This window comes from Strongylocentrotus purpuratus, unplaced genomic scaffold (genome assembly GCF_000002235.5).
Source record: "Strongylocentrotus purpuratus isolate Spur 01 unplaced genomic scaffold, Spur_5.0 spur5_scaffold_7, whole genome shotgun sequence".
Lineage (NCBI taxonomy): Eukaryota > Metazoa > Echinodermata > Echinoidea > Camarodonta > Strongylocentrotidae > Strongylocentrotus > Strongylocentrotus purpuratus.
The window spans coordinates 31,336,144-31,363,467 of record NW_022145613.1 but is presented as its reverse complement, the minus strand read 5'-3'; the positions used below and the strand labels follow the sequence as shown (position 1 = coordinate 31,363,467).

Sequence of the window (27,324 nt, the reverse complement as noted above, 5' to 3'; positions counted from 1 at the left end):
ACTCCTTGGTATTTTCTCATTATCATTTATCTAAGTCGGTATTTTTCCTCTTAGAAATTTACTTGTTACATAGCTGTTATTGACTTTTATCCCCGTGAGGACATTTTCTCCATTTCTTCCCGTTCTGCACATAATTTCCTCCTCGTTATTCAGAGCAACCTTATTTACTATTTACATTCTTTCTTTACTTTTAGTCTTTACCATATCCTTCCAAAACACAGGGGCGGATCAATCTTTTTGCTAAGGGTGGGGGAAGGGTATCCCAATTACGATGTGGAGCATCGTCCACGAGCCGCGTAGCGGCGAGGCGATTTTTGTTGTTGCTATTTTGAACCCCCGTATGTGGTATTTTCCTGGCATCTACTAACATGCGGATCATCGTCCACGAGCCGCAAAGCGGCGAGGCGATTTTTTGGTGCTTTTTTGAACCCCCGTTAGTGATGTTTTCCTGGCATCTACTGACATCTAATAATACTGTGTAGGTCTGGACACATGATAGCATTTTTCTGTGCTCATCACATTTTTCCTTGGCAGCCCAAGGGGGAAGGGGGGGGGGGGGGGGGTTAAACCCCCTAAACCGCCTAGATCCGCCCCTGCAACATTTTATGCCTTCTTCTTCTTCTCAATATTGATTTACTGGTCGGGTTACATTATTTGCTGGTCTTTAAGAATCACCAGATTTCAGAGGATTCAAACTTTCACAACGAAAAACTTCTCCATGTTTCAGTCCTTGCGCGATTGTCGATCTCCAGCTCCAGCAGATATTGGGCGTCAGCGTGCACACCGGTACTACCAGCGCAGTATAGCCACTGTGCTGACGGCCGCACCGCGAGCTTCCGTTTGTATCGGGAATACTCGTAGAGATGGTAGAGAAAGCGCCATCTAAGTTCCATTTCATTGGTTTAAGGTTTGAAAATTAATACTCAATATTGTGTTAAAGTTATATCAGAAAAGATAATCTTAATTTTATAATTCCACGGGGGCGATTTTTTATTTTGCAATCGCCCCCGTGAGCAACCTGACGAGGGCGATTATGGAGCTCACGGGGGCGAATCGCCCACTGCCCCCGTGTATTTTGAGCGCTGGTCAGTAGGGTCATCACAATTTTTTTTTTTCCTTTTTTTTTCCTTTCTTTCTTTCTTCTTTCTTCCCCCTTATAAGAAGATGTGTAAGACTCGAAAGAAAAAAAGTCACGAAAGGAAACTTTATATCTGCCGCGTTTCCGGAGTAGTGATCTACAGGGGGGAGGGGGGGGGGGGGGGGGTCAAATTGACTCCCCCAGTTAACATAGGGTTTAGACAGCTGCGAGTATCACAGTGAGTTAGGCCTAGATCTAGATCTAGTCTATGCAATTACTGTCTGATTTTGTAATCAAATCTGGTCACTTTGTCACAATACAGAGCTACAAAGTGTCACGCATTAGGCGTGACATCACGCATTTCGAGGGTCTGAAAACGCTCCAATACACGAAGCGCGCGCTAGATTAAAAAAACACGCTAGGATCTATACCCTCGCTCGTCGAATCATGAAAATGTCACGCATTGCGGATCTTTGAACTTGGCGTCTCTGACAATACAAAGTCAGTACTCGGACTAACTGTTTACTTCAGGTGGGGGGTTTATCGGGTAGAGTCTACTGGGCACAAGGCATTTAGGGAGAGGGCGAATCACTTGAGACATTCAGATTAAAGGGCAGGCCGGTGTGGTAGGCGATTTGTTCCGGGTTCCGCGGAACAAATCGGCGCGCCGATTTGTTCCTCGGAACGAATCTACTGGATCGACTCGTTCGCAGATACGTTCGAAAGCCGCCGTTCTTATCCGACATTGGCCGAACGTTTCTGCTTATATAATCGCGTATATTTTTATTACTTGTGTCGAATAAACATGGTAAAAATAAATTTTAGCTTTATCTTGATACTTTTGTATTTATTGTTGCAATGAAAACCAAATTATTTTTTTTTGAAATATTTTTGTGTTGACCCCGGCCCCCCCCCCACCCCACCCCGCATCTCTTTCATTTAAACTAGAGTCTACATGTACATCATGCATGCAGCCCACATGCATAATTAGATTCTGTGATGATCGAAGCCCGGTAATAGGTGGTTGACGTAACACGATATCATATAAAGCAGCATTCAAACCAAATTAGAAGGCCTGATTAGAAAACACCCCGACATCTGCTTTTACAGGCAAACTAAGCCTATGGCAACAACTGCCCTTTTTGCTAGACCACCCAGTCCCCGTCGCTTCGCGACGGCGCTGTTTGTGGTCAATCATTGGCCGCAATTATCAACATATTTGAACAACGGGAATCTGCATTTCTATACAAAGTTCTCAAATTGGCAATCGTTGGTGTAGCTAATTTGGAAAATTTTGATTGGTTGCAAAGGCCGACCAGAATAGTTCATTTTGCTTTAGGGGTGTACCATGGCGTGTATTCAATAATACGTGAGCACGCACGCTCTCCGATGAGATTCGGAACGGATCGCCTGGCCGGAACCGATCGCCTGTGACTAGCGGAACGAATCTACGAATCCGGAACAAATCGGCGGGTACATATCCAGGCGATCGGTTCCGGAGGAACCGATCGCCTGCACGGAACAAATCGCCTATGACACCGGCCTGGTAGCTAAATAGCAAGGTTGATTTACTGACAACAAAAGTCAGTAAGTACGCCTGGATCTATGTTTGCACAAGACTACGCAAAAAATAAAGATCTAGACTAGACTCTAGACTAGACTAGTCTAGATCTAGATCACTCCAGCAAAGCTAAGTAGAGTCTAGGTCTAGATCTAGATCTGCTAGAGTCTAGATTCTAGGCCTAGTAATAATAATCTAGTCTAGATCTAGGCCTTCATATTTATTTTTTACGTAGGCCTGGATCTAGATCTAGACGAGTCTGACTTTAATTTAGAAGTCTAAACCCTAGACTAGTCGACGATCGACTTCATTTTTTTTAGTACTTTAATTAAAGTTTAACTTAGATCTAAGTTTAGATCTATCATCATCTAGACTTCTAGCCATGCAAAGTGTGACTTCTAATGATTTCTTTTTAAAACTAGAGTCTAGTGAAATCTAGACACTATTTTGGTTCTTGCAGTTTATTGCAGGAGTTGCTGTTTCGATAGTTAGGTTGCAATAAAACTGAATTTTCGGTTCTAAATTAAATAAACAGACAGCCAACTCCGGATACTTGTATTTTCCTGCGGTACAACGTATGGCAGGAAAATGTTGTATATGCGGATCCGTTTAATGATTACGTAATGGGAGTGGCGAGACGCCACGATCCCGCGAAGCGGGATGGTTTGAATAACTTAGGCAGGTGTAAGTTATTGTATTGAGAAGGAAAGGAATGTTCAGATAGGCATAATAAGAGAGGGAAATGGGCGTGGCAGCCATTCTAGCTTTGTCAGACACTAGATACACGACACAAATTTCAAGTGGAAATTTTAATACAGAACAATAGTTTGGTGTTTGTTTTTGTAGGAGGTATAGAGATTCAAATAGATTATTTTTATTGGGACGATTTGCCATTAGGTTTTTCCAGAGCATTTGCCTTATTTAGTTTATCTCTGGTTTTTTCAACCTAGGGAATCGGTCAGGGCGTGGGGCAATTAAAAAGGCAAAGCCCCATGCCGGTTAGGGATCAAATTTAATATTTTGCAATGTTCTATACACGTCAGTATATACTTAGGTGTGAAAGTTGACGATTGAGGTTGAAATTATGCAATGTTAAGGCCATGTAAAATTGATTTCATGTTGATCGTCCCCGCCCGCTTCCTTTTTGGGGGCCGCCTCCTATTTTTTGTTATTTGTTATTTTTTTTTTTTTTTTTTTTTTTTTTTTTTTTTTGAATTTTTTTTTGATTTTTTTTTTTTTGAAAGAAAAAAAACATGAAAAACACTGCTAAAATGGCTCTATTTCTGATTTAAAAAAAAAAAAATTGTCGGCGGCCATCTTGAAAAAAAATAGCCTCGACTGTCAGGGAAAATGTACCGAGCGGCCATTTTGAGCGGCCATTTTGAAATATCAAATATCAAATAACATGGTACACCCTCCTCCTCTTTTTCAAAAAATCCGGACGATCAACATGTAATCAATTTTACATGGCCTAATGAGTTTAAAAATTGAAATTAGATCTATTTTGATGTTCAAAATGATATAATTAATAACAAAGATTGTTCATGATTGTTCAAAAAGATACAATTCGATTAAAAGCTGGCTTGGTCGGTCTGGCAGGCTTCCCAATAAAGTTTGTTATTGATGTAATCTGTGAGTCATTAACTGAGTAATAAAGGATGAGAATATACTTACAGCATCGGATAACAGTAGTGACCGATGCCAAAGTGTCCGGCACTAGGCCGGGCGCTACACGCAGCTTCCGCTTTCGACTCTTGCCCACTGCAGGCCGCACGAAAATGGTCAATCACTCGCACACGAGCTATCATAATCTATCTTTTTTTAACCGCCAGAAAAGTGTTGACAAATAAAAAAGCACATATATAAAAAATATGACTTGTACTTACGGGATTGCTACGAAAAACAATTTCAAGCTCAGAAATTGGGTTCATTGGGGTTCATTGTTGCGCAGAAGAGTAGACGACACTGAAAGCAAAACTGCGCATGAGCCAAGTCGTAGACTCGCCGCTAGTCGCATCTTTAATTATAAACTATTTTTTTCACCGTGAATCCATTGTAACTCACGCTTGATTTCCAAGGGCGTTTATAATACGGAAATCGGCTATTGAGTTACAGTTGATTGTGACAGTGGCGGATCCAGGCCCCCCCCCCCCCTTGAGAAAAAAATCATGTAAAATCACGCGATTTTTACCCTTTTTGTGGGTTGGCCCCCCCCCCCTGGCGCTCAAGGGGGGGGGGGGGGGGGGGGGGGGTGCAAATTTTAAAATTTTCTAGGACCAAAAAAAAATTGTGCTCACTACCCCCCCCCCCCCCCACCCCCCCCCCCCCCCCCCCCCCCCCCCACCCCCACTGAGCGAATTTTCGGCTGGCTGAGTCGTTGCGATTTTTTTGGGGAATCAAAAAAAAAAAAAAAAAATGTCCGCTTCAAATTTTCGGGAGCAAAAAAAAAAAAAAGTTGAGCCCCCTCCCTAAGAAATCCTGGATCCGCGCCTGGATTGTGAGATACGCTGGATTATAATGATGAATCCAACTTACGCTGAATCTTTATAATACGGGGCCCTGATAACTGTATCGAGTTACTTGCTATACCAGTGCTTTGAACAAACAGGATATGAAGTGAAATAACACATACGGTGTCACGTTATGTTCAGAACCTCACAAAACTTGGTATTGTATGGAACATCAAATGACCAACATGACCAAAGACCTTTAACTTGCCCGTATTTCAAACCTAGAACTGTGCTTATCAATGACACTGAAGACTGGAAATCATGCACCAACCGACGCCAACGGTAATATATTTTAACTCTTGGTATTTATCTAAAAACAATGAAACATTTTAATGAATAATTTACATCCAACACAAAAACATAATGATATATAATATTTCATTTCCTTATAACTCGAATGGCAAGTTCACATAATGTGCAAATTTTACACTAAAATAAACTTTAAAAAATCGAAATCAAAACATCACTTTGTTGGATGAGGTCGAGAGCAATAAAAACACATTTGATACAACATACATTGGAATAAAAGCAATACCATCGTTGGAATGTAACTGTACAGAAACACGAAGCGAATTAAGATAATAATTAGCAAAGACAAAGACAGATCTGTCTGAATTTTAAGAAAGCAATATGAGAAATAGAATAAGAAGACATAGGTTCATTTACCTCTACAAGCCAGGTAAATATCACAATAGAGATATTTTAATATTCTGACACCCGTACATGTCATTACCCCAATGTTTCGACATTACCAGTTTTCGATATTCTAGTTTCATTACCCCGATTTTGACGACACTATGTTTCAATACCACTATCTTTTGTCACCCCAATAATGAAAAACATTTATGCTTCGATATCCTTCGTTTTGATACCCATGTTTCGACACCCTATGTTGCGACACTACTTTGTTTCGTCACCCTTCTGTTTCGACACCTTAATACGTCTTCAGCTCTATGTTTCGACACCCCTTATTTTTCGACACCCCTCTGTTTCGACACCTCTCTATTTCATCACCTCTATGAGACGACCTCCCTATTTATCGACACCCCTATGTTTCGACACTCGTATTTTCTGACACCCCTGTGTTTAGACACCCTTATGCGTTGATATCCCTATGTTGGGACAACATTATATTTCGTCACCCTCTGTTTCGACACCCCTTTGTTACGACACCCCTGTATTCTGACTGCCCTATGTTCAAAACCAGTATTTCCGACAATCCTATATTTCTTTTGCCCTTATGTTTTGATGGTTTCTTCACTCCTATTCTCTGACATCCCATTTTCCAGACACTTTTCATATTCATTATCTATGGAGAACGTCCTATGCATGAACGATTGTGATATTTTCATACACATGTAGGCTGTATTGTGGTTTTATGACGGAACAGCGAGGTGCGGAACATAATGGTTGTCGAGACACAGGGACAAATCTAAATCTTAAAACTGTATCAAATTAATTTTACAAATCTAAACTTGATACTATGCATCGGCGTAAATATTATAATCTATCCTCACGCAAAACGACGTGAATAATCATCTCCTCACTCGGCTTACCGAGAATAACAATTGTTTGTGGTTGAAGTTTCATTGCATTTCAATTCACTGGAAATATTTTGTTTCCACGACTCACAAATCCACACTAAAAATTACATCAGCAACCCTCAAATTTCACTAACAGATTACATTATCAATCAATCAATCAATTAACCTACATAGAATAAAGATGGATTTTCCTCTGTGTATTAATTCAATCCTAATGTCAGTTCAACCAGTAATTATGCATTCATAACTAGCATGACGGGCAAGAGAAATTGACATTTTTAAATGACTTGTGCCATTGTTTTTCAAAGTATTGCTACATAACATATCTGAACTTTAATTCTACAATTTCTTGCTACTTTGATACCATTACAGTCAATGTTAGTTATCAAGTAATGCCCCTATAATGATATAGTGTAGGTAAAGTTTTGGGTCCACTGTTGAAATTAAGAATTCGGTTTAATAGTGTAGGAAATTGATGGGACACGACCAAACCGACTCTCGAAATCGACTGATTCTTCGGCCATTCGGTTCCATGTTTGGTCTATAATTGTTGGTCCGATGTCGGTCATGTTGTGATACCTCAGTCACACCGACGAGACCGATGCCACACCGACAACATAACGAACAAAAACTTGACATTACCACGAATGACCACCAATCGGCCGGTTTGGAATCGCTTGTGAGGTGTGACTGACGTATTAGCGTGAAATCAAATAATCGATTCCACTAAAAGTCATGCATTAGGATATGATTGCCCATGACAGAGCATATTGTTGATGGAATTGTACGGCTGCTGAGGGATGTTGTACCCGTTCATGGTGGAAGGTTGCGAGGTAAACGACGGGAAACTCTGAGGGAAGTACATGTTACCGTACGGTTGAAACACTTGATGCGGTGCGTTAGACTGTGCATGTATGTTGGTCTGAGGGTAGTTATGTTTGGCGCCCTCTTGGTTGATATAGCCATGATCTATGGTAGATGTAAAGTCATAACTGGTGGCGCCGTTGGATTGGTCCCCAGGATCCGACAGCTTTGGAGAGGTGCCTTCAGATAGCTGCTCTTCGGACATCTTCTGGCGTTTGGCAGCCTGACCCCCACTGTCGCTCGAGTTGGACTTGGAATCCGGGGAGCAGTCTGAAGAAGGTGGTGTATTGAGCCAGGTCATGTCCTGTCTGTCTAGTAACTTGTGGGTATCTGGACAAGCAGTAGACGTGTGCATACTGGGGAAGTGGGGAATGTCTAATTGTGGCGATGGCTCACCAGGGGTAGGAAGATCAACGACCACTCCAGCGGAGGAACGGTAATGAATGGTTTTGCTATCTGCGTTAGCGGTGATGGAATCGGACGGTGAAGGCAGTTGTCCTTCATCATGCTGCTGCTGCTGTTGCAGCATCTGCTGTCCTTGCTGGGTGCTACAAATCGAGTTCTGCACAATGATCGGGGCTAACGATGTAGGCACTGGAATCGGGAACGGCTTCGGAGAAGACGTGGACGAGTCCGGTGGGCTGATTGGCACGAAGGTGGGGCGACTTAGATGCGAGGCATTCCCCACTAACTTGAAAGCGGTCTCGTCTGGATTAGGAAGCCGGAAATTTCCGCCCGTCGGACCTGTTGTACATCCTGCTGGAGTTTGGCCTATGCTGCCGGCTGGCGCCAATTGCGGCGGGCGGTGGTGGAATGTTGGGAGAGGTAGGTGAGGGCGCTGTTGATGCTGGTGGTGCGGGGGTGGATGATAGTGGGCATGGTGGGCGTGGTGATGGTATGGGTGCTGATAGTGACCGGACTGATGAGAGATCATGGCAGGAAACTGACCCATGGCGATGTTAGCTGCATTCACTACCGGTGCAGGGCAGGAATTCCTGCTGACCGTTACGTTCTTAGATCGGGGAGCATTCGACAGAATACTAATGTCTCGTGGTGACAAGCTATCACAGAATTAAAAAAAAGGAGAAATGTAAGTTGCCATGGCGTAGGTATGGAGAGCCCATTGCCGGAAGAAAAGAGAGGGAGGGGAAAAGGGAAGGGAAGGTAGTTAGGATAGATAAAGATAAAATAGCCCCTATAACCCTCCCCACATCATTCCCTTACCCCATGGACTTGTCTTGTGGCATTTTATTCACCAATTATTTTAAGTGCCCCTCCTCCCACGACCGCCACATTACATCAGCCCCCCCCCCTCCCCCACCTCACTAGCCGGACCCATGCTAGGCTATTATTGCTAGTTGAAATTTGCAAATTGATACCTTAGAAGAAAAAAATTAAGGATGATCTTATCTTTATTAATAATTAAGCATACTGTAAATCATCAACCTAATTGTTTATGTTTTGTTATTTACTATTAAAAAAGAAAATCAACTCACGGTTAATTTCAATACCCGATTCCCTATTGAACATCAAAAATTGAGGTTGATTTTCAAAAGTAGTTACGACCGTGTTGATTATGGTTAAAGGTTTTCCCATTGCAGTCATTCTTATAATTATAAGAATTAAGATAACTACTCCAATTTCAGTTTTGCACTTGAAAGCGAGAATAGATAACTTACTTGTCGTAGTTATCTCTGAAGCCTTTTGCAAACGGATTGTAGTCGATTTTCAGTTGTGTTACCTGAATGAAAAAGAAAATAATTTGATGGGTCAAAAAAAAATATAATGAAAATATGCCAAAGTAATATCCTTTGGCAAGATATTAATCTATATTTGCCACTCTCCACCTAGGTGTAGTAAATGGGTACCCGGTAGGAAGGAATTACTTCAATGCTTGAGCGCCTTATCATGGCAGCTGGAATAAAGCCGGGTTAATAAAATGATTGCAAGACCCTTATTTGAGCGAGATAATATTTCACCGTCATAATGCTGTTTCAATAGAATAAACATAAATTTATCCGTTGGAGGACATAAAAGATTATTTGTGTAATATTGCTGACAGAAGTTGGGATTGGAACATCATCTCTTTCTCTTTCATTTTCTAGATCATGCATTTGAAGCCATCCATTAAACAAAAAAAGATATTTACTTCAACTTTTTAACAAGATTATTCTATCAAAATTCAAGAATGCAACAACTTCTCATCTTTAGTTTTTGAAATCGTCTGAAATCTTTAATTCTATGATAAATGTTATCAATATGAGACGTATAGGCACGAAGGCAAAAGATAACGCTTTATCACACGGTCATTGTTTTATATATAGAGATATGATCAAAGCAAGTCCTCTATGATTCAATAACGCAACGCAATCCACACCTTTCAATTAGTAATCAGAGTAATTACTGTATTCAAGATAACATTGAGAGTACAATGATAGAGTAATACTAGTAATTAAGATGAGTGATGAGAACTACTTACGTCAGTATTTTGGTAGGCCGTCACGCCGAAGAATTGCGTCTCGGGAAAGCTATGGGTTTGGATAGAACGGCTCTCACTCAACTCTAGGACGTGAATTCGAGGCTGATACTGGTGCATCGAGTTTAAGATCACCTGTATGAATTATAGAAGCGATAATTGTTTGGTAATTATAAATATTTGTATATAGGAAAGAGGTTAACAAGAACGCATGATATACGAACGACAGTAATAGAAAGATGCAAAAAACATACTCTGTCAAAAACGATTGAATTGAATGGGCAGTCTTCATCAGTAAAATATGAAACCGAACATTTTTTGTATGAGCTCTGGCTATTTTTTGAGGTTCTACGATAAATGCTCAGGCGACCTAAAACCCCAATTGCAATCCTCCTTTTAAGGAGCTCGGAACTCCTGTCGCCCGAGGAAATATCGCCGGAGCAAACCTCGAGTCACCAAAAGAAAGAAAAAGAATCAAAAGAAAATCCGGGTAAAATCAAAGAAGATGATGGACAGGGGGTGGGGGTGGGGGGGGGGGGGGGCAAATGGGAATAAATGAGAAATCGGAACGCGGTTGTAAAGGGGCGTGTACAGCGCCAATGGAGAGGAAGAGAGACAGACAAAGAGAGACACAAAGAAAGAGAGAGAGAGAGATAGATAGAGAGAGAGAGAGAGAGAGAGAGAGAAATATGGAGAGGGAGAGAGAGAGAGAGAGGGGGGTGGGGTGGGGTGGGGCAGAGAGACATACAGAGACAGACAAAGAGAAGAAAGAAGAGAGAGCGAATGAAAAAGGGGCAAAAAGTAGAAGAGAGAGGGGAAGAGGGAAAGAAAAAACACAGAAAGAGAAAAAGAAACATAAAATGAGGGAGATTAAAAATAGACACAAACGGAAAATGTGTTAGAGAATATGGATACCTTTAAAAAAAAATCTGAAATAGAATACTCACAAATCCATTGTCTTTTGCCCGATGATTGGTCAGTTTGAGCTTACTGAAAACGATGTCTTGATGCATCCAATGCAGTCCATTGCTAGGCGAATCAGGATGAAGATAGATGTTGCTTACTAGAGAGGAAGAATACAAAAAAAGGGAATAATCTAGTATTTCTCTTCGTCTAGAGCCAACGCACATTACAATCTACGATCCGATACTGGAAGAATTTACAATTTTTTTAAACATGAACAATTAAAGTTTGAGACTATAATTGCTGAAGTAATTACTGAAGTACATGTAGTCTTTGAATGGTAGAATCGAAATTTAAGGGGGGGAGGGAAGCTTCCTCGTTTGAGGAATAGCCGAATCGGTTCCAAACCATTTGTGACGTCAGACCAGTGCTATTGTCAACGAGTTGAAGCCGATTTGACCTTGACTTTGAATAGAGTGCTTAAAATTCAACCGGTATTTCGAGTTACAATATTCATTTAAAAAAAAATCAATTTAAGTTGATTTAATTATCCATAGCCCAAACCGGATTGCAGGCGGATCGTATAGTATGCGATGTGTTTAGATTATTCATTTGAATTTGAATTTCTAGGGTCCCAGATCTTGCTATTGAGGGGGCAAGGTATTCATTGAGAAAGGGGGTTGGGTTGATCGTACTCGATGAATGAAATGCTAGAGAGCAAAGGTATCGAGTGTGAGGAACTAACAATGTCGTCCTTGTCGAATAAGACTGACTGAATGAATAAATGAAAATATGAACTCATTTCTATTCATATTATCTTGAAATACCTTTTGGGATGTTCTCGGCCTGCCCGCACGGTATCCATTTACCACATTGAAACTTCCACTGGTTTGGGTCACACAGCACCATGTCAACAAAGACATTGTATTGCGAGGTTGGATTGAGACCGGTCAATTTGAAGACGAGCTGTGGAAACATTCGCCTAGAAACAATTAGGAAATGAAGAAAAGTGAGAGACAAAGCAAGACGTATTAAAGCATGATTAACAACAGTAATGGCGAAAGTTGAAGGTGATACAAAATGTGGTTATAATTTAGTTTGAATGTAGGAAAATGTAGAGACAGAGAGAGACAGAGAGGGAGGGAAAGAGAGAAAAGAAAAAGACAGTGTGGGTGTGTGTGTGCGTACATCATTTTATGGTCCCATAACAATTTGAACTGAGTATTTGTGTTAGGCCTATCAGTTTTCTTTTGGAAGTGAATGGTTTTTTTTTCCTTCTTTTAAGTGGGATTTGAAAAATAAAAGACCAAACGAAAGAAATGGAGCGGAACAGGTTTAGCATGTTACATAAGCATTTCTCATGATATTACCAGACAAGTTAATTTGAGCAAATCCTACATGATATCTACAGACATCATCAGATGCTTCAGACAGACCTACCCTCATATTTCTTCCCATAATCTTTCCTGTTTACGAACCACAAGCATACAAGCAAATTAATGAGCGCGGACACAAACAAGTCCACGGTCGTAAAAATACATAGTCACGCGCTGTTCTGACGCGTTTCCTTTGTTCATCATCGCAGGATGCTATGTTTTTGTTTACCAATAAACACATTAAAAACACATAATTCGTGGGAGCCGAAATACCGGTACCCAACAGGGGATTAATTAATGATCCCTTGATACGCCGCCATGTGTCACATACCGACACTAACATTCCGACAAAAGATCGATTTTTATTTACATGAAGCTGCCCGATAATTATGTACGAAGTATATAATATGTACGAAGTACATGTAAATGTACGCTGTACAATAAAAATATAATGTAAAGAGTTTCGCATATATATATATATTTTTATTTTTTTTTTCGAAAATCATGTTATTTGTTCATAAATATTCCATTATTCTCGTAATGTCTATTTAAAAAAGTGTTTATCATAGCTTTCAACATAATTTACTTGTTAGATTAGAAAACTACTTTTAATCAATATGTTTTGGCTTAATTAAAGCTTCAAAACAATACAGATATAGTGAATGTGAATCAATTTAACTAAGAACATAAGAATTTTATGCCAGAGAAGAAGCTACAGTCATGAAATATGTAATTTCCATGTATAATGCGTTTATAGAAACCAAATTTAGTTGCTTATCCATAATGTCTATCTCTATGTTGTGTTTTTTTTGTACATAAGAATAAGATGATGAAACAGGTTAAAACATTGTCAAATTACGTAGGAGAATCAGGGTGCGAAAGTGAGAGAAAGAGAGAGAAAGAGGAAGAGAAAGAGAGAGAGAAAGAGAGAGAGAGAGAGAGAGAGAGAGAGAAAAAGAGAGAGGCGAAGACAGTGGAAGGTGTGATATATATTCGGTATATATGAGAAAGTAAAAAAACAAAAAACAAACAAACAACAAAAAAACATATCATTTCAAATGCGATACATTTCAATAGAATGACAGCGAGGGTAAGAAACAAGATCTTGCAGAATGATATCTCTTTTATAATATACAAACAGATATTTCAAGATAGAGTAAAGGACACAATTTGATTGAACATGATTCATTTTGAAGAGAGGGAGAGAAAGAGTGGGAAAAAGAAAGAGAACAAAAAGGGGGAAAGGGAGGGTGTGAGAGAGAAAGAGAAAATAAAGAGAGAAAAATAGGGAGAGAGAGAGAGAGATAGGGAGAGAGAAAGAGATGCGGAAAAAGGCGCATCGTTGTCTTGGCCGTCCCAGGAACCCACTTGAAAATATTTAGTCTATAATATTGTTCATTTGGCGATACCAGATGGCAAGCAAGGCAAAAAACAAATTATCAATTCGAGGTGAGATTTAGGATTGAGAATTAATAGGATAGTCTGGCTTATATTCTAACACCTCTTGATTGAAATGTGTTAAAAATAAATGAGGTGGACCCATCTGTACAACGTTCAAAGAATTCTAAAGACTCTTTTTTTGTTAAAGTGCCTAAGCTGCAATCAAGTCATGTTACTTTGACTCAAGTGATCATTATTTTCCATTCGTTTATGTCATTGACGTAACAACGGGTGACACAGGGGCATACGCCCTTCCTCCTATTGCACGGCGAAAAGAAAAGAGAAGGGGGACGGGGAAGAGAGAAAAGGAAAAGGGAGAGGAAGATGGCGAGACAAGAACATGGTATTCGTGTTTTAATCAGAGGCTGCTGACCCCCCCCCCCCCCGGTAGTCCACACCCCTTTTGTAAAGCATTTTTTAAAACTCTATCTTCCCCCTTTTCCTTCATTTCTTTTCGTGCTCTACACTCGTTTTACCTGTCACCAAGATAGCAGATGTATATTGTCCGTCTGATGTTCTGGATATTTTTTTAATATCAGACACAAATATAACACATCGAGAGAGCCCCCCCCCCCTCCCCTCACTGCAGAAACTAGAAACAAAGGAGTCCCATCGAATTTCCTCAAAAACTTTGGATAATTTGCGGGAAATCAAAAAAAGGCGCAAACAAAGTAAAGACAAACAAACAGGCAAAACATAAGACATCTGAAAAGGTCATGTATTGCCTTATAAAAACCAAAGTACTGTTTTATGTTTTGATAAAAAATAACTTTCTGATACGTTTGGGGTGTCGAGGAACCAATGAAAGTCCCAGATGGAATAATTGTTTCTAAAAATAAATTTGTCAGTAATTCTGGCATTTCAAAAGGCGTGTTTACAAAATGCATTTCCAAATGGAAGAAGCTAATAGCTACAAAGCAGACCGATTTTTGTTCTTTTTTTTCTTCCAAAAAAGCAAAAAACTTTTCAACACAGATATACTTCTTTGTCTGCACAGTTCAGATAATGTTATTTTCTCTTCGTTTTAAAAGCGTTTGCTAGATCCTTTAAGAAGTTCAATAAATGGTTAGTGATGCACTCAAATTCGTACGTTACTTTGAAATGAACCGACAATGCGGATTATAAATTACATTTACAGGTGTAATGTGTCAAGTACACCAATACGCATGCCAAGTCCAAGATGCTGTGTAAAGATTATAACCGTCATTACCACTCGGTATTAACAGTTGACGGATTAAACAGGTGCAGAATAGAAATAGATATCTATACGTCGGAACTTTAATAAGGAGACGCCATGCGGTTTCATTGACTGGCGAGTAAACATTAAATCTGAGTTCAAATTCATCCCGAGTCTTTAGTCTTCTTATGCAATAATAGGCAGGTCAAAGTATTTGGCGATTTTATTTCCCGTCAGTAACACAGTATCATGCAATGATAAACAAAGTTAATTTAAAATTATCAGTTTCTTGTTTGTAATAATCAAAGCTCAAGTTGGGTTGTCCTTTTAAAGAAAAACCAATCCTCAACAAAAATACTAAGTTGCTTTCAAATAAGCATAAAATCAGAGAAAATTAAAACAAATCAGGAAAATTAGACAGCTTTACAAAGAGTACTTAAGATACTCCGACATAAAAGAGGAGCTTGTAAGGTATTTGGGCTTTGTGACTACCATGCTGAAATTTACAATTCACTTGTGTTAATTACACGAAAAAACTTGAATAATCCTCTATTATGACTCGTAAAACAGGCGAAGATTGGAATTAGTTTTTACATAATCCTGTCAAAAAAAGGTAATACTAGAATTTGCATAATCAAACACTTTTGAGTTATTAAATGGAGAAAATTTCTTTTTCTTTACATCCAGACCAGTTGGAAGCAAATTTGATTTAAGGGTACTTCGGTGTTTTTTTTTTCTCTCAAGGGAGATACATCCCCTTCCTGGTGGACAATTTTTTCAATTATCATATTTTTGTAATGTACGGCCATGTCTTTTTGAGGGGTGATTTTAGTAAATGACAGCAAATGGTAATTCAAACGTCTTATTGTTACTTTTTTTAGATGTAATTTTTGTTCAAATGAAAGAAACCTTATTATATAATAGTTATCATATGCTTATTGTCTAGGCAATTTAATATGGAGAAACGAATGAAGATTCATTCGTGAGGGAGAAAGAGCGGTAGAAAAGAAGGAAAGATTTCCTTTTGCGATAGCCACCTAATTCACTATGTCATCTAACCCTAACCCTATTGTTATCATGTTTTGTATATCATATTATTATTAGATATATATCATTCTAAGCTGCACCCATATTTTTTTTTATTCAAGTTGAGTGGCTGTCGCAAAAGGAAGTCTTCCCGAAAAAGAAATACAATTGTATTATGTTCTTTTTGCAAATGCATCACTTTTCTTTTGTTGCATTTTACGTACCTTCCTTGTTTAGTGATGATCATTTCTGTCTTGTGCTGATGAAACTTCCGCCACAGGTCTCGGTTGCAGAGGTAAACCGACGCCTTCCCCGGCCCATTGGCGACCTCTACATGCTGGTGCCCTGCTGGCGGAGGGTACGGCTGGCTGACGATGTGACTTGAGAGATGACTTTTCGCGTTCTCGTCCTCCTGCCCATGCGAGGCTCTGTTGTGATGGTGGACGAAGCTATGCGACGATGGCGGACCCAAAGAGCCGCCAATGAGCTGCTGTGGCAAGGTATGTGTCGTCTGGTGCAGCGGTGGTGTGTTTTCAACAAAGAATGGCGGGGCATGGATATCGCCATGCTCGAGTTCTTTCTTCATGTCAAATTCCTGCAACGGTTGCTGCTGCTGTTGCAGATGTTGCTGAATTTGATTGTGGTTTGCACTGGTAGAAAGTTTGGCATCCGTGTTGCTACAACCTGACGAAGTTGTTTGCGAGTTGCCGTGAAGTGTAAACCCAGTACCATGGAGATTATGGTTCAGTGCATCGTTTACTGAAGGGGTCTCGATCTCCGATATTTGCCGGTGGGCTTGATTTGTTTGAGACAGGTGCTGGAACCCATCTGCATAAGGAGCCGCCCCGAGACGCACCTGTTGGCTATGCGAAGTGGCGGGCGGCGGGGTTGGAATGCTTGTGAAGTTGGAGAGAGTGCAATTAGTATTCAACAGGTATTGCGGTAAATTCGACTGTTGCTGTCGTTGGTTTTGCAGGGACGGGAACGGATAACACCGCTGCGAATTCCCATCCGAGTCATGATGTGCGTTAAAATCATGTAAACTAAATTGTTCTGCATTTTCATGTGCATGTCCATTCCTCTGAAACAAATCAGACTGCCTCCCTGTTTGAGAATTCTCTAAATTGGACTTGATCTCACATAACTCAAACTTGTTGCAAGGGTAGTCGTTATTTGGATCCCCGACGTTATGATCAGCGTTTGAAATTAATTTATTGGTGTGAAATTGTTCGACTGTTGACTTTTCGCAGTTGGTATCTTCAGATCCATTGCTCCCGTCATCTCTATCAAGATTCTCATCTTCATAAACTTCATCGCTTTCTTCTGGTTCCGTCTTTTTTAACTTAGTTGGATTTGTTGCAGTATCGTGTTCAATATCCTGATCAGTCGTGTGTTGAAATTCTTCTCCCATCATGTCTCCTCAAACTGGAAAAAAAATCGCACCAAAATCAAAGGCGCGAAGGCGTTAGAATTCAATCCCTTTAAATTAGGGTTAGAGTCGGAGTGCGAAAATTCAGTCACAAATTACATGGATAAACACAGAAGCGAGAAGGCGCGAACGCTGATGAAATTCTCACTGCGATTTTAACACTTTTTCCGAAATTCCCCCGGTGCGATTTGTATGTGATCATCTCATTTAGGCGTGAGACGAACTGCCATCATATTTGCAAGGAACTGTCAAAAATAAAGCTGCGAATGCTTCTGTAACAAAAAGGGTGACCGAAACCGCCCACAAGTTTTGTTCAATAACTTTGCATGGATTGAGCACACGCTTCGCTTGGCTGACTTTCTTTGTATTACGTCATGAGTAAGTCAACCACTTAGGGGACTTGTTAATGAGGCACTTCAGACAGATCTCGTGGGGCTACCAGACAATGGAGAGTCGCGCGTTGATTGGCCGCCAGGGAGGCACGCGACTCGAAATAACATTTAGACGACGACGAAGAAGAAAAAATAGTCTGGAAGAATAACCATCTAGAACAAAAATGAACATATATTTGTGGAACCACCATATGTCATTGTGTTTTGATAGGTATAATAGAGGCAAATCTGGATATAAAATATTTATTCAGGAAAGGGTTAAAAATACGAAATTTAGATCTAAATAACTGTGAACTGAAAAGAGCAGTTTAAGGTAAACCTCTTAGACGTAAGCATACATATAATTATATTGCATAACATGAAACTTCTGCCATGTAAAAAAAAAAAGTGCAATGTACAAAGGTTTCTTTAACAAGATGCCAAGATGGTAATTATTGTCTTTATTATCGTGAAAAGTTGAAAAGCCTTACACGTTTTACTCACTTGAGCATTGAATAACCAGCGGAGCCAAGGGTGAGGGAGGTGAGGAGGGAGGGCTTAAGTTTCCAGATATGATAGTCAAATCTGTATTTTATCGATCCTTTCAGATGGATACCCATCTTCAGCATGTAAACTATGTCTATAATGATTATGTCTGGATCTGTTTTTAAAGCAAAGTCATGCACACATAGTGCTACGGCTACTTCTATTTCTCTTGCTGCTATACTTCTACCCAATATTACAACAACAAGAACAACAACAACAACAACTACTACTGCTACTACTACTACTACTATACTACTACTACTACTACTACTATACTACTACTACTACTACTACTACTACTACTACTACTACTACTACTACTACTACTACTACTGTACTACTACTACTACTACTAACCTACTATAAACCACTACTGTACTCTACTAATACTGCTACTGGTGTCATATATCTATAATTATATGGAATAAATTCCATGAAATCTCATGTGACGACATCATGAGTAAACCAGCGGTCGAAGTTCACGTCCAACCGGAAGGGATTAGTTGACCGATCACCAGACAGGAAGAGGTCAATGACCGCTTTGTGTTATCACTGTAAAGCACGCACAGGGGCCTTATAATTATTTTGTTTTTGCAATGTAGCCCTACATTCACACATCGATGATCGAATAAATGGACTTGTTAATTGTGTAAATGATATAACTTACATTATTTAAAAAATAGTAACATATCTTGCTAGAGACCATAAAAAAGAGGGGAATGAGAATAAAGGAGAAGAACAAGTCTTAGAACAAGGAAAGAGGAGGAAGAAGAAGAAGTAGCATAAGAAGAAGAAAAAGAAGAAAAAGAGGAGATTCAAAAGAAAAAGAAGAAAGAGAAGAAGAAGAAAAGTGAGATGAAAAAGGAAAAGACGAAGAATGTACTGAAGAAGGAGAAGAAGAGACAGAAGAAAAAGCAGCTCGGACACAATTATTAATGATTTCATCGGCTAGAAATTAATGTTAGAAATTATAAAGAATGTTGCTGGGTTTTTTTTTTGGAGGGGGGAGGGGGGGGGGTAGAGAGGTATATAACACGGTCCTATAGCGGTTATTAATGGGTAGTTAATGATAATAAATGATAATTAATAATAACACCTCTCGAATTTTATAATTTTTGCTTGCTCGCTTCGCTCGCTCGAAAATTAATATTCAGACCATCACACCCAACTGCAAAGTATGTTGTTTAATTAAACAGTATCTTGTACCACGTAAAAAAGAAACAAATATTGATAGAGTTCATGGGAGTGTAACCATAATCATGACGATGTATAAGGAAATACCTATGTCTAAAAAATGGTGTATAGGTTTTGTTGATGTTTCCCTTTGTAGGTGCCCCTTTTTTTCCTGAAAGTGCTCTTTTGTTGGTGCCCCATTCCTATTTTGGAAGACGCTCCGCCGCCCCTGCGTTATATTACTTTGTGGCTATAAGGATTTTGTTCTGATATGACCCCCTCCCCCCCCCCAAAAAAAAAAAAACCTTTTTGCTCATTACGCCACTGTCCATAATTATAGCTACTTGAGAGAGATAGTTGTGACACGCGTATTTACGCGTACGTGAGATGGTCCAAAGGAGCTCCAAAATACATGTAGTTTGCTCCCATGTACTATCTTTCTTTCAGTCTCAGATCTTAGTGAAATGCTAGACCAATCAGAAGCAACTGTTTCTCATCAATACGCTATGAAAATAATCCTATTATCACCCTCAAATTAGCAATGTCCTATTAAAGCTCACAAAACAAAATAAATTAAGACTCATCAGTTGCAGGGACGCCAGGCAATTTTTTTTTTATCATGCACAAGCATCGGGTGAAGAAGTAGGAAGAAGTCAAAGTTTAGGCAATCTAGATTGTCTGGGAGTCAGCCTAGAGTCTATATTTATTAAATCGAAAATAGACATGTATGGGCCCATTTTGTTGGGGGTGACATCTTGGCAGAATTTCAACTTTCTAATCTCTCTCTCTCTCTCTCTCTCTCTCTCTCTCCCTCTCTCTCCCACACATCCCCTCTCTCTCTCCGCTACCCCCCTCTCTCTCTAGTAGGCCAACTTGGTTAGTTGGTGGGGGGGGGGGGGGGGGCTGCAGCGACCACTTCAGCCCATAGCTTAGCTCACCCCTCCCCACCCCGCCTCGTAGGCCTACGCCGATATAAACAGTAAAAATAAATGATTATTATTTCACAGCCCCTCATGAAACTGATTTATGGGTAAGCATATATACTTCACACTAGGAGTCCACAAGAAAAACAATCATGTTTCCGACAATAATATATCTTCATCTTCTGCTGATCAATGTTCGAGCGAATCGGAGTTAAGTTTCCGATCTTACAAAATAGGTTGCGCGCATGCGCACATATTGTCAGTGCCATGTTGATCTTGTGAACTTTACTCCCCAATCCAAGGTCAAGAGACGATCTTTCATCGGACATTTCCGCTTTATCTAACACCTTCAGAGGATCTCTTCAATACTTTGGGTTAAGACAAAAGAGGAGACCATGGCTAGCTTCTCGTACATCATCTCCAATCTTTTGGAGAAGGTAATGGATCCAAAGTTTTCGTATCGTTCCGAGCAATGCATTTGAAGGGTACAGCCCAATCTCAGTCCCACATACTGTATATGATGTAGCAAAACACTACTTGAAGATAATTTTGTCATTTTTTGAACCAGAGATTTTAAATAATAATGCGAATGAGAGACACATATATTTGAATTTCTTTATTGCCATTGTTATTAGTCTTGGTAATCATGTATTTGCTGTCTCTTCCATAAAAAGAGAAATAAAATTGATAGAATTTTGATTGAAATGATTGACTTGAGTTGAGACTCGAGATCGAGTCACAAATCGAATGACGATTAAGTGGAGCTGGAGAGGATTATCAGGATAAGATCCTCAAATTTTAACAGACTAACCAGGCTGACTGCTAAGTTTGAACATTTAAGTTTGAGACTAACATTCTCAGTCTATTATTTTGAAACCCCGTTTATAAAAGTTGAAATTTACGGTAAACGTTTTGGCTTGGGTGTCGACAAATCTGAGTTTTTATTTTGACACTGGCATGTGCTTCGGCTATTCCTGTGGTGTCACTCCAGCAAAGCATAGTGGTCAATGCTATTGCGTATTGACCTCTAGCGTTGCATACATGTGTTTTTATACAGGTAAAATACTCTACTAAATTACAACTTAACGTGGGTTATGTTATATATATATATCTTTAATCATAGATCTATGCCATTTTGGTACATGATTTTAATAACAAAATGGAAACAAATTTTGTAAACTTACTTTTAAAGCCCTTTTCCCCCTTTTTTTGGAGAGACGACTGCTTACTTCCCTACACATGATATTGATAAAATAAAAAAAGCGTGTGTTGCGGACACACTACTTTAAAGCAGTTGCGCAATATCCGATGGTTGGCTGTCTATCTTGCATGCGCAGATAGCCTGCCGCTCGTTCGTTTGTCCGTGTCTCCTTTGGTGACCTGTGTTGAAAAAACGATCACACCGTAAACAAATGCGATGTATTAAGGCGTTTAGGTCTCCCTTCATTTTGAAAAAAAGTCATGAAATTAGAAAATGGCGGAACATAGTTGAAGTCAGTTGGCCCAATCGGTAAAAGTAGGCTCAAATATCTGCAAAAGCGACACAATTTTCATCAACAAAACTTGTGAATTCTATTTGTTACTTGTTTATTATCATCACTGGTTCATTAAATTATTTATTACCCCGTTTGAAAGTATCATACAGCAGGCTTTACAAAAATTTGCGTTAATGTGCTGCCGTACAGTGTTGCCTTTTGTAATACACAGCCAGGATAGTAATGCTGCTATGTGTGTGTTAAATTTTCAAGCACCATCAGCACAGCAATGTTATTTCATAGATTAATACTGGTAGACATAATTGCTCCCCACAAACTTCATTGATTGAATTAATATAGTTTTAGACCAAATTCATGATCAGTTTTATTATCTTAGTTTCCTAAACCAAGTTTTACAAGGCAACAAAAGTCAAGGTTATCTGGCTGGCTAAACAAATCTGTATTCCCCAATTTCCATTTAAATTTTTTTTTGCCTTGGAACCTCATTCTTGAAATGTCAGCTCATCGCTGAACAACTATTGTGTAAAGAATAAATATCTGTGCTGGATAACTCTTGAAAGTCAACATTAAACATGATTTCTAAAAAAAATTAAGGGTTTCTTAGTCAACATTTTAGGGGTTATGTTCTTCCTTTGGGGTTGTGACCCAAAATTTGAAAATCAGGTAATTCATTTTTTTCATCCCTTCCATTTTTACCTAGATACTTTGCTTTTTCAAGTCTTTTATCATGAAGAAAATTATGCCTAAGCCCCTTTTTGAAGCCTTTTCGTACAATTCATTTTGTGTAGATTCCTTTCTATTTCTGAACATGTTTTCATCAGATATATTCTCGTGTGTGTTTGATGTTTAGATGACCTCCAGTGATAAGGATTTCCGGTTTATGGCAACCAATGATCTCATGACTGAGCTACAGAAAGACTCCATCAAGCTCGATGATGATAGTGAAAAGAAGGTATTTACTCATAATGATTTATGGACTAATGATTGAGGAATAATGCTTTTCTTATCTAAAGTTTCTAGAGGTTCATTCACATAAAATGGTAAACTGATGTAGTTTTTTTGTGAAAGGCAAGTGGGGCTGAAAATGGCTTTTTGCAGCAATGATCTTACACATACTCACATACTGTATACATATCTTTAATAAGACACAAAACTGTGAAGTGCTGTACGCTAGTGTTTAAAAAAAATGGCATGGTAAACAAGTACAGTTAACAGCAGCATATCTAAACTAGCCTTATGAATTTTGAATTATTGATCATGTACAATAAAACATTTAATGTGCGGGTCTATTGAATTAGCTTAATAGAATGCATGTCTACTGAAAAGGCACCAACATGGATCAACATTATAGTATTTGTACAACATATTGCAGCCTCCAATTTCATTTTTTGTCATTGATTGCCAGATTATTTTTGTAGATCATTGCATTTTAGTTTTGTAACATTCGGTATAGCTTTCTTCAGATTTTTTACACAAGTGAATTTTCTAAATTGCCATTGCACCAACTCAAGATCACTTTTACATGTAAAACAAAGAAAATAAAACAATTATAGATATTAATAATTTGTCATCATTTAGTAATATTTGCCAATTACAATTACCTTTCCTTTCCTAGATTTAATTCATCATTTGTTGGATTGTTTTTATCTTTCAAATTTCAGGTTGTAAGGATGCTTTTGAAACTTTTAGAAGATAAGAATGGAGAAGTCCAGAACCTGGCTGTCAAATGGTAAAATTCAATTTTTTAAAGTTGTTTTACACTATACGAATATAGACGGTGTGTAGAAAAAAAACTTATAGTGCAACGTCCTTCAATTTGTAGAACAAGTCTTTGATGGTATTTTTAAACTGTTCCAGCTGAATTTTGGAATTGCAAAGATGAAGATAAAGACCTCTGATGGATCCTGGGCATTTTCTCTTCCACTCACCCCTTCATTCCCCTCCCCCCTCCCACATCAATATTGCTTTAATTTATTTGATCATAATTGTGTAGATAATACATAAAGAATTGTCTCAATTTATCCATTTGTATAGCGGGAGTGAAATATACCGCCCCCCCCCCAAAAAAAAAAAGAAGAAGAAAGAAAAAAGAAGCTGTACATACATGTAGCCAAAAGCTGCTGGAATATCATCAGCTCAGAACGATTTAATATTCAACATCAGGATGAAATATCATCAATTTTTGTCTCGCCTGCGTAGCAAAAAGCGAGACATAGGCGCTGCTTTTCCGGTGACGGCGGCGACGGTGACGGCGGCGACGGCGATGGCGGCGTCAACATCAAAAACTTAACCGAAGGTTAAGTTTTTGAATTTTTGATATAATTTTTAAAGTATAGGTTCTTAGTCAATGAAACTTTGACTATAGGGTAATCAAGTATCCCCAATCATGTGAGTAGAATTTCAGATCACAAAGTCAAGGTCAAAGGTCATTTCAGGTCAACAGACTTGGACTATGTTGTAGCATCATCATCAAGATTTTCAAAATGCTTCTTCTTCGTTATTTTTCAACCGATTTTGATTCTGATTGTTTCATATGATAGGGCTAGGAGGGGGGTTTGAAACTTCTAAACAGAATCGTGAAATTCATTATCTATGCTAATTTATGCAAATTTATTCGAAATCACAAAAAATGCTTCTTCTCCTTCATTTCTCGACCGATTTGGATTTGGTTTGCTTTATCTGGTAGAGCTAACTTTGGTATACTAAACTTCTACACCAAATTTTGAAATTGTTCTCCATTAATTAATAATGGTAATTTATGCAAATTTATTCCAAAAATAACAAAAATTGCTTCTTCTCCCTCATTTCTTGACCGATTTTGATTTGGTTTGTCTTATCTGGTAGAGCTAAATTTGGAACACTAGAATTCTACACAGAATTGTGAGATTTTGCTCCATTGATTATTTATGGTACTTTATGCAAATGAAATGAAATTATGTCCCTTCCAGGGCATCAAATTTTTATTTTTTGACCAGTTCAAAAGTGTACCACATAAAATTTAGGATATTTGTTGTTGCGAGATGCAGATGAGCGCTACGTCATTGACGTTCTGGTTTATCATATTGAATTGCGTTATGCAGGCGAGACCGCCGAGAGCGTTTCCCTTGTTTAAATATCAGTCGCAGATGTTAGTTTGTATGATATGTCCAACACCAGTCACTAAATGCTCACCATTGATTACAATTATGTTGTTTAATTGCAGCTTGGGGCCATTGGTGTCCAAAGTGAAGGAGTACCAAGTGGAGACCATTGTAGACACTCTGTGTAACAACATGCTCTCAGACAAGGAACAGCTGAGGGATATCTCAAGCATTGGTAAGCAATCTGTAGCAGTCAAGAAGTCGTGGTCTAGAGGATGTGTCGATGGACCACGGATTAATAGGTCTGAGTTCAATTCCCAGCCCCAGCACCAGCATCCTTGGCAAGACCTTTATGGGCAAATGTTTAACGTTTTTACTGCTTTAATTTTTGTAAAATTGGTTCCATGTAGTGAAAGGAATATTTATGTTTGGAGGGAACGATGTAAGCTCCAGGAGAGCTGTAGGAACTGTGAGAATTTTGTGTCATGGATATGCAAATATGTTCATTTTAAATTGTCCCACCATTTAAAAAAATGACATTTGATTTTATAAGCTAATAAAGCGGATCCTAATCAAATGATTGGTTGAGAGTGTACATGTGACCAGGCATTTATTTTGTCTAACAATTAATTTTACTAATGTCTGGTCATTAGTAAAATCATCTTATCAAACAAATAATACACATCATTTTGTTCGGCATTAGTAAAATTACCCACACTTGGTACCTTCGAAATAGTCCAATCACCCCTGGCTATCGCCTCAGGCGTGTTAGACTGTTCCAAACTCCAAAAGTACCTTGTGTGGGTAATTTTTACTAATGTCCTCACTGCTGTGTATTATTTGTATACTATTCATCCCGACACAGTGGTGTTAATTCCACTGAATTTTAAGATGACTGATAGACAATCCGAGAAATTATCTCACTACCACGAATTTGACAAACACTTTGTACATGGTCTAATTGTCTTTGGTTGTGATAGGGTTAAGCGCTGTCAGTTATGTCAGTCATGCGACTACATGTATCTATTACCTTGTTTATGGGAACCAGTGTAATTGAGCTTCCATATACATTCTGTTTGTTGTAGGTGGGGTAATTCTATAGGATGGGATATGGATTGTTTTACCTGTATGCAATAATGTCACGCCTGTAGTACATGTCTACATGTACCATTGTCTTGTCATGGCAAGACAGTGTATTAAAGTCATGACACTATCTAATCAGTTATGGTTGTGTTCATTCAATGTTTGAAACCTTTAAAAAAAAGTGTATAAGGTTATCTGATACATATATATATATATATATATATATATATATATATATATGTGATGATGATATGTTAATTATTTTTGCTGTCGTCATTGTTTTCTTGTACAATTTGGTCTACATCATAATTTGCTTCTTTTGAAATGGTAAAATTGAAGGAAAAAGAAAGAAAAAAAAAGACTGCCAGATTTTTGTCCTAATACCGGTACATACTGTACATGTATATCAGCACCTCAACAAATCCTAATACAAAATATGTTTCTTAAACCCCTTTTGGTAGTGATGATGCTGATTTCATGACTTATTCTGTGCCAGACATTTTAATGTCTTGTGGCATACGGTGCTTGAATCCATGTTTTAACACCAGTAGATGTACAGTTGTGGCGTACTTCATGAATATCACATGATTGTTTGGTAAGAAATTTACATTCACAGATATGTTTTTTTCTCTCTCATAGCCCTTCCATGATTACTCAAAGTAGACTACATTTTAATGTAAAGTAATAAATTAGACAGCATGGAATGTAATTTTTGAATTTTCTTTGGCTGACATTTATGAGCACTATAAATTTGTAAATCTATTTTGTGGTACAGGTCTGAAAACTGTCATCAATGAACTGCCCCCTGCTTCCAGCCCTCTAGCAGCTAACATATGTAAGAGCATCACAGGCAGGCTAACAAATGCTATTGCTATGGTAAGCATGTTTTTTTGTTATTGTTTATGTTGCCCTGGTGACGAGAAAGCAACCAGAGTCAATAGAGTACTGCAGTGTGACATCATTCTGGCCAAGTTGTCAAGGTTGCTGGTTCCAAACCATTTTGTGCTAAACAATGGTGTGGTGATCACACCAGCACGAGCTCTAAATTTGTCCTGCTCCAGACTTTTGCAGTGATCCTTATGCTCATGCTCTGTAGTTTGAAACCGGTAACCTGGACGACGAGTGAATATGACGTTAGCACTCCAGTACTCTATTTAAACTACTCAATAAATACCATCTTGATGGTTATTTAAGACAAGTTTCAAAACAAAATTTTCTTTTCAAGGGAAGAAGAAAAGTGATAAACGATACAGGTTTATAATAATCAT

The 27,324-nt window shown here is 38.8% G+C and overlaps 3 protein-coding genes across 7 annotated transcripts in view; 1 reads left to right on the top strand and 2 right to left on the bottom strand.

Annotated features, from left to right (window-relative positions):
- Positions 1 to 4,781, bottom strand: part of LOC100892772 (deleted in malignant brain tumors 1 protein) — a 40,310-nt gene extending 35,529 nt beyond the window's left edge. For all 4 annotated transcript variants that reach the window (XM_030974159.1, XM_030974158.1, XM_030974156.1 and 1 more), the window contains exon 1: positions 4,526 to 4,781. In XM_030974159.1, the coding sequence (XP_030830019.1) occupies positions 4,526 to 4,570 (45 nt within the window). In that variant the 5' untranslated portion in view covers positions 4,571 to 4,781. The remainder of the gene's footprint in view (positions 1 to 4,525) is intronic.
- A 654-nt stretch (positions 4,782 to 5,435) lies between these two features.
- On the bottom strand, positions 5,436 to 17,731 carry LOC586389 (optomotor-blind protein). Its single transcript, XM_786173.5, has 6 exons — positions 16,180 to 17,731; positions 11,764 to 11,918; positions 10,981 to 11,096; positions 10,037 to 10,168; positions 9,237 to 9,298; positions 5,436 to 8,618 (listed from the first exon to the last, which is right to left on the bottom strand). The coding sequence occupies exons 1-6, from the start codon at positions 17,367 to 17,369 to the stop codon at positions 7,427 to 7,429; spliced, it is 2,847 nt and encodes a 948-aa protein (XP_791266.2). The 5' UTR covers positions 17,370 to 17,731; the 3' UTR covers positions 5,436 to 7,426.
- Positions 17,732 to 20,483: 2,752 nt separating this feature from the next.
- Positions 20,484 to 27,324, top strand: part of LOC586413 (cullin-associated NEDD8-dissociated protein 1) — a 32,631-nt gene continuing 25,790 nt past the window's right edge. For both annotated transcript variants that reach the window (XM_030974614.1, XM_030974612.1), the window contains exons 1-5: positions 20,484 to 20,834; positions 22,744 to 22,845; positions 23,555 to 23,622; positions 25,096 to 25,208; positions 26,832 to 26,932. In XM_030974614.1, coding sequence (XP_030830474.1) covers positions 20,793 to 20,834; positions 22,744 to 22,845; positions 23,555 to 23,622; positions 25,096 to 25,208; positions 26,832 to 26,932 — 426 coding nt within the window. In that variant the 5' untranslated portion in view covers positions 20,484 to 20,792. The remainder of the gene's footprint in view (positions 20,835 to 22,743; positions 22,846 to 23,554; positions 23,623 to 25,095; positions 25,209 to 26,831; positions 26,933 to 27,324) is intronic.

What these genes read in the sequence shown, in the direction of transcription:
- LOC586389 (XM_786173.5), bottom strand. Translation starts at nt 17,369, where the DNA reads ATGATGGGAGAAGAATTTCAACACACGACTGATCAGGATATTGAACAC. An exon ending in CGGCCTACCAAAATACTGAC is followed by an intron (nt 9,299 to 10,036) that starts GTAAGTAGTTCT and finishes TTTTTCATTCAG; the next exon opens with GTAACACAACTGAAAATCGA. An exon ending in TTCAGAGATAACTACGACAA is followed by an intron (nt 8,619 to 9,236) that starts GTAAGTTATCTA and finishes ATTCTGTGATAG; the next exon opens with CTTGTCACCACGAGACATTA.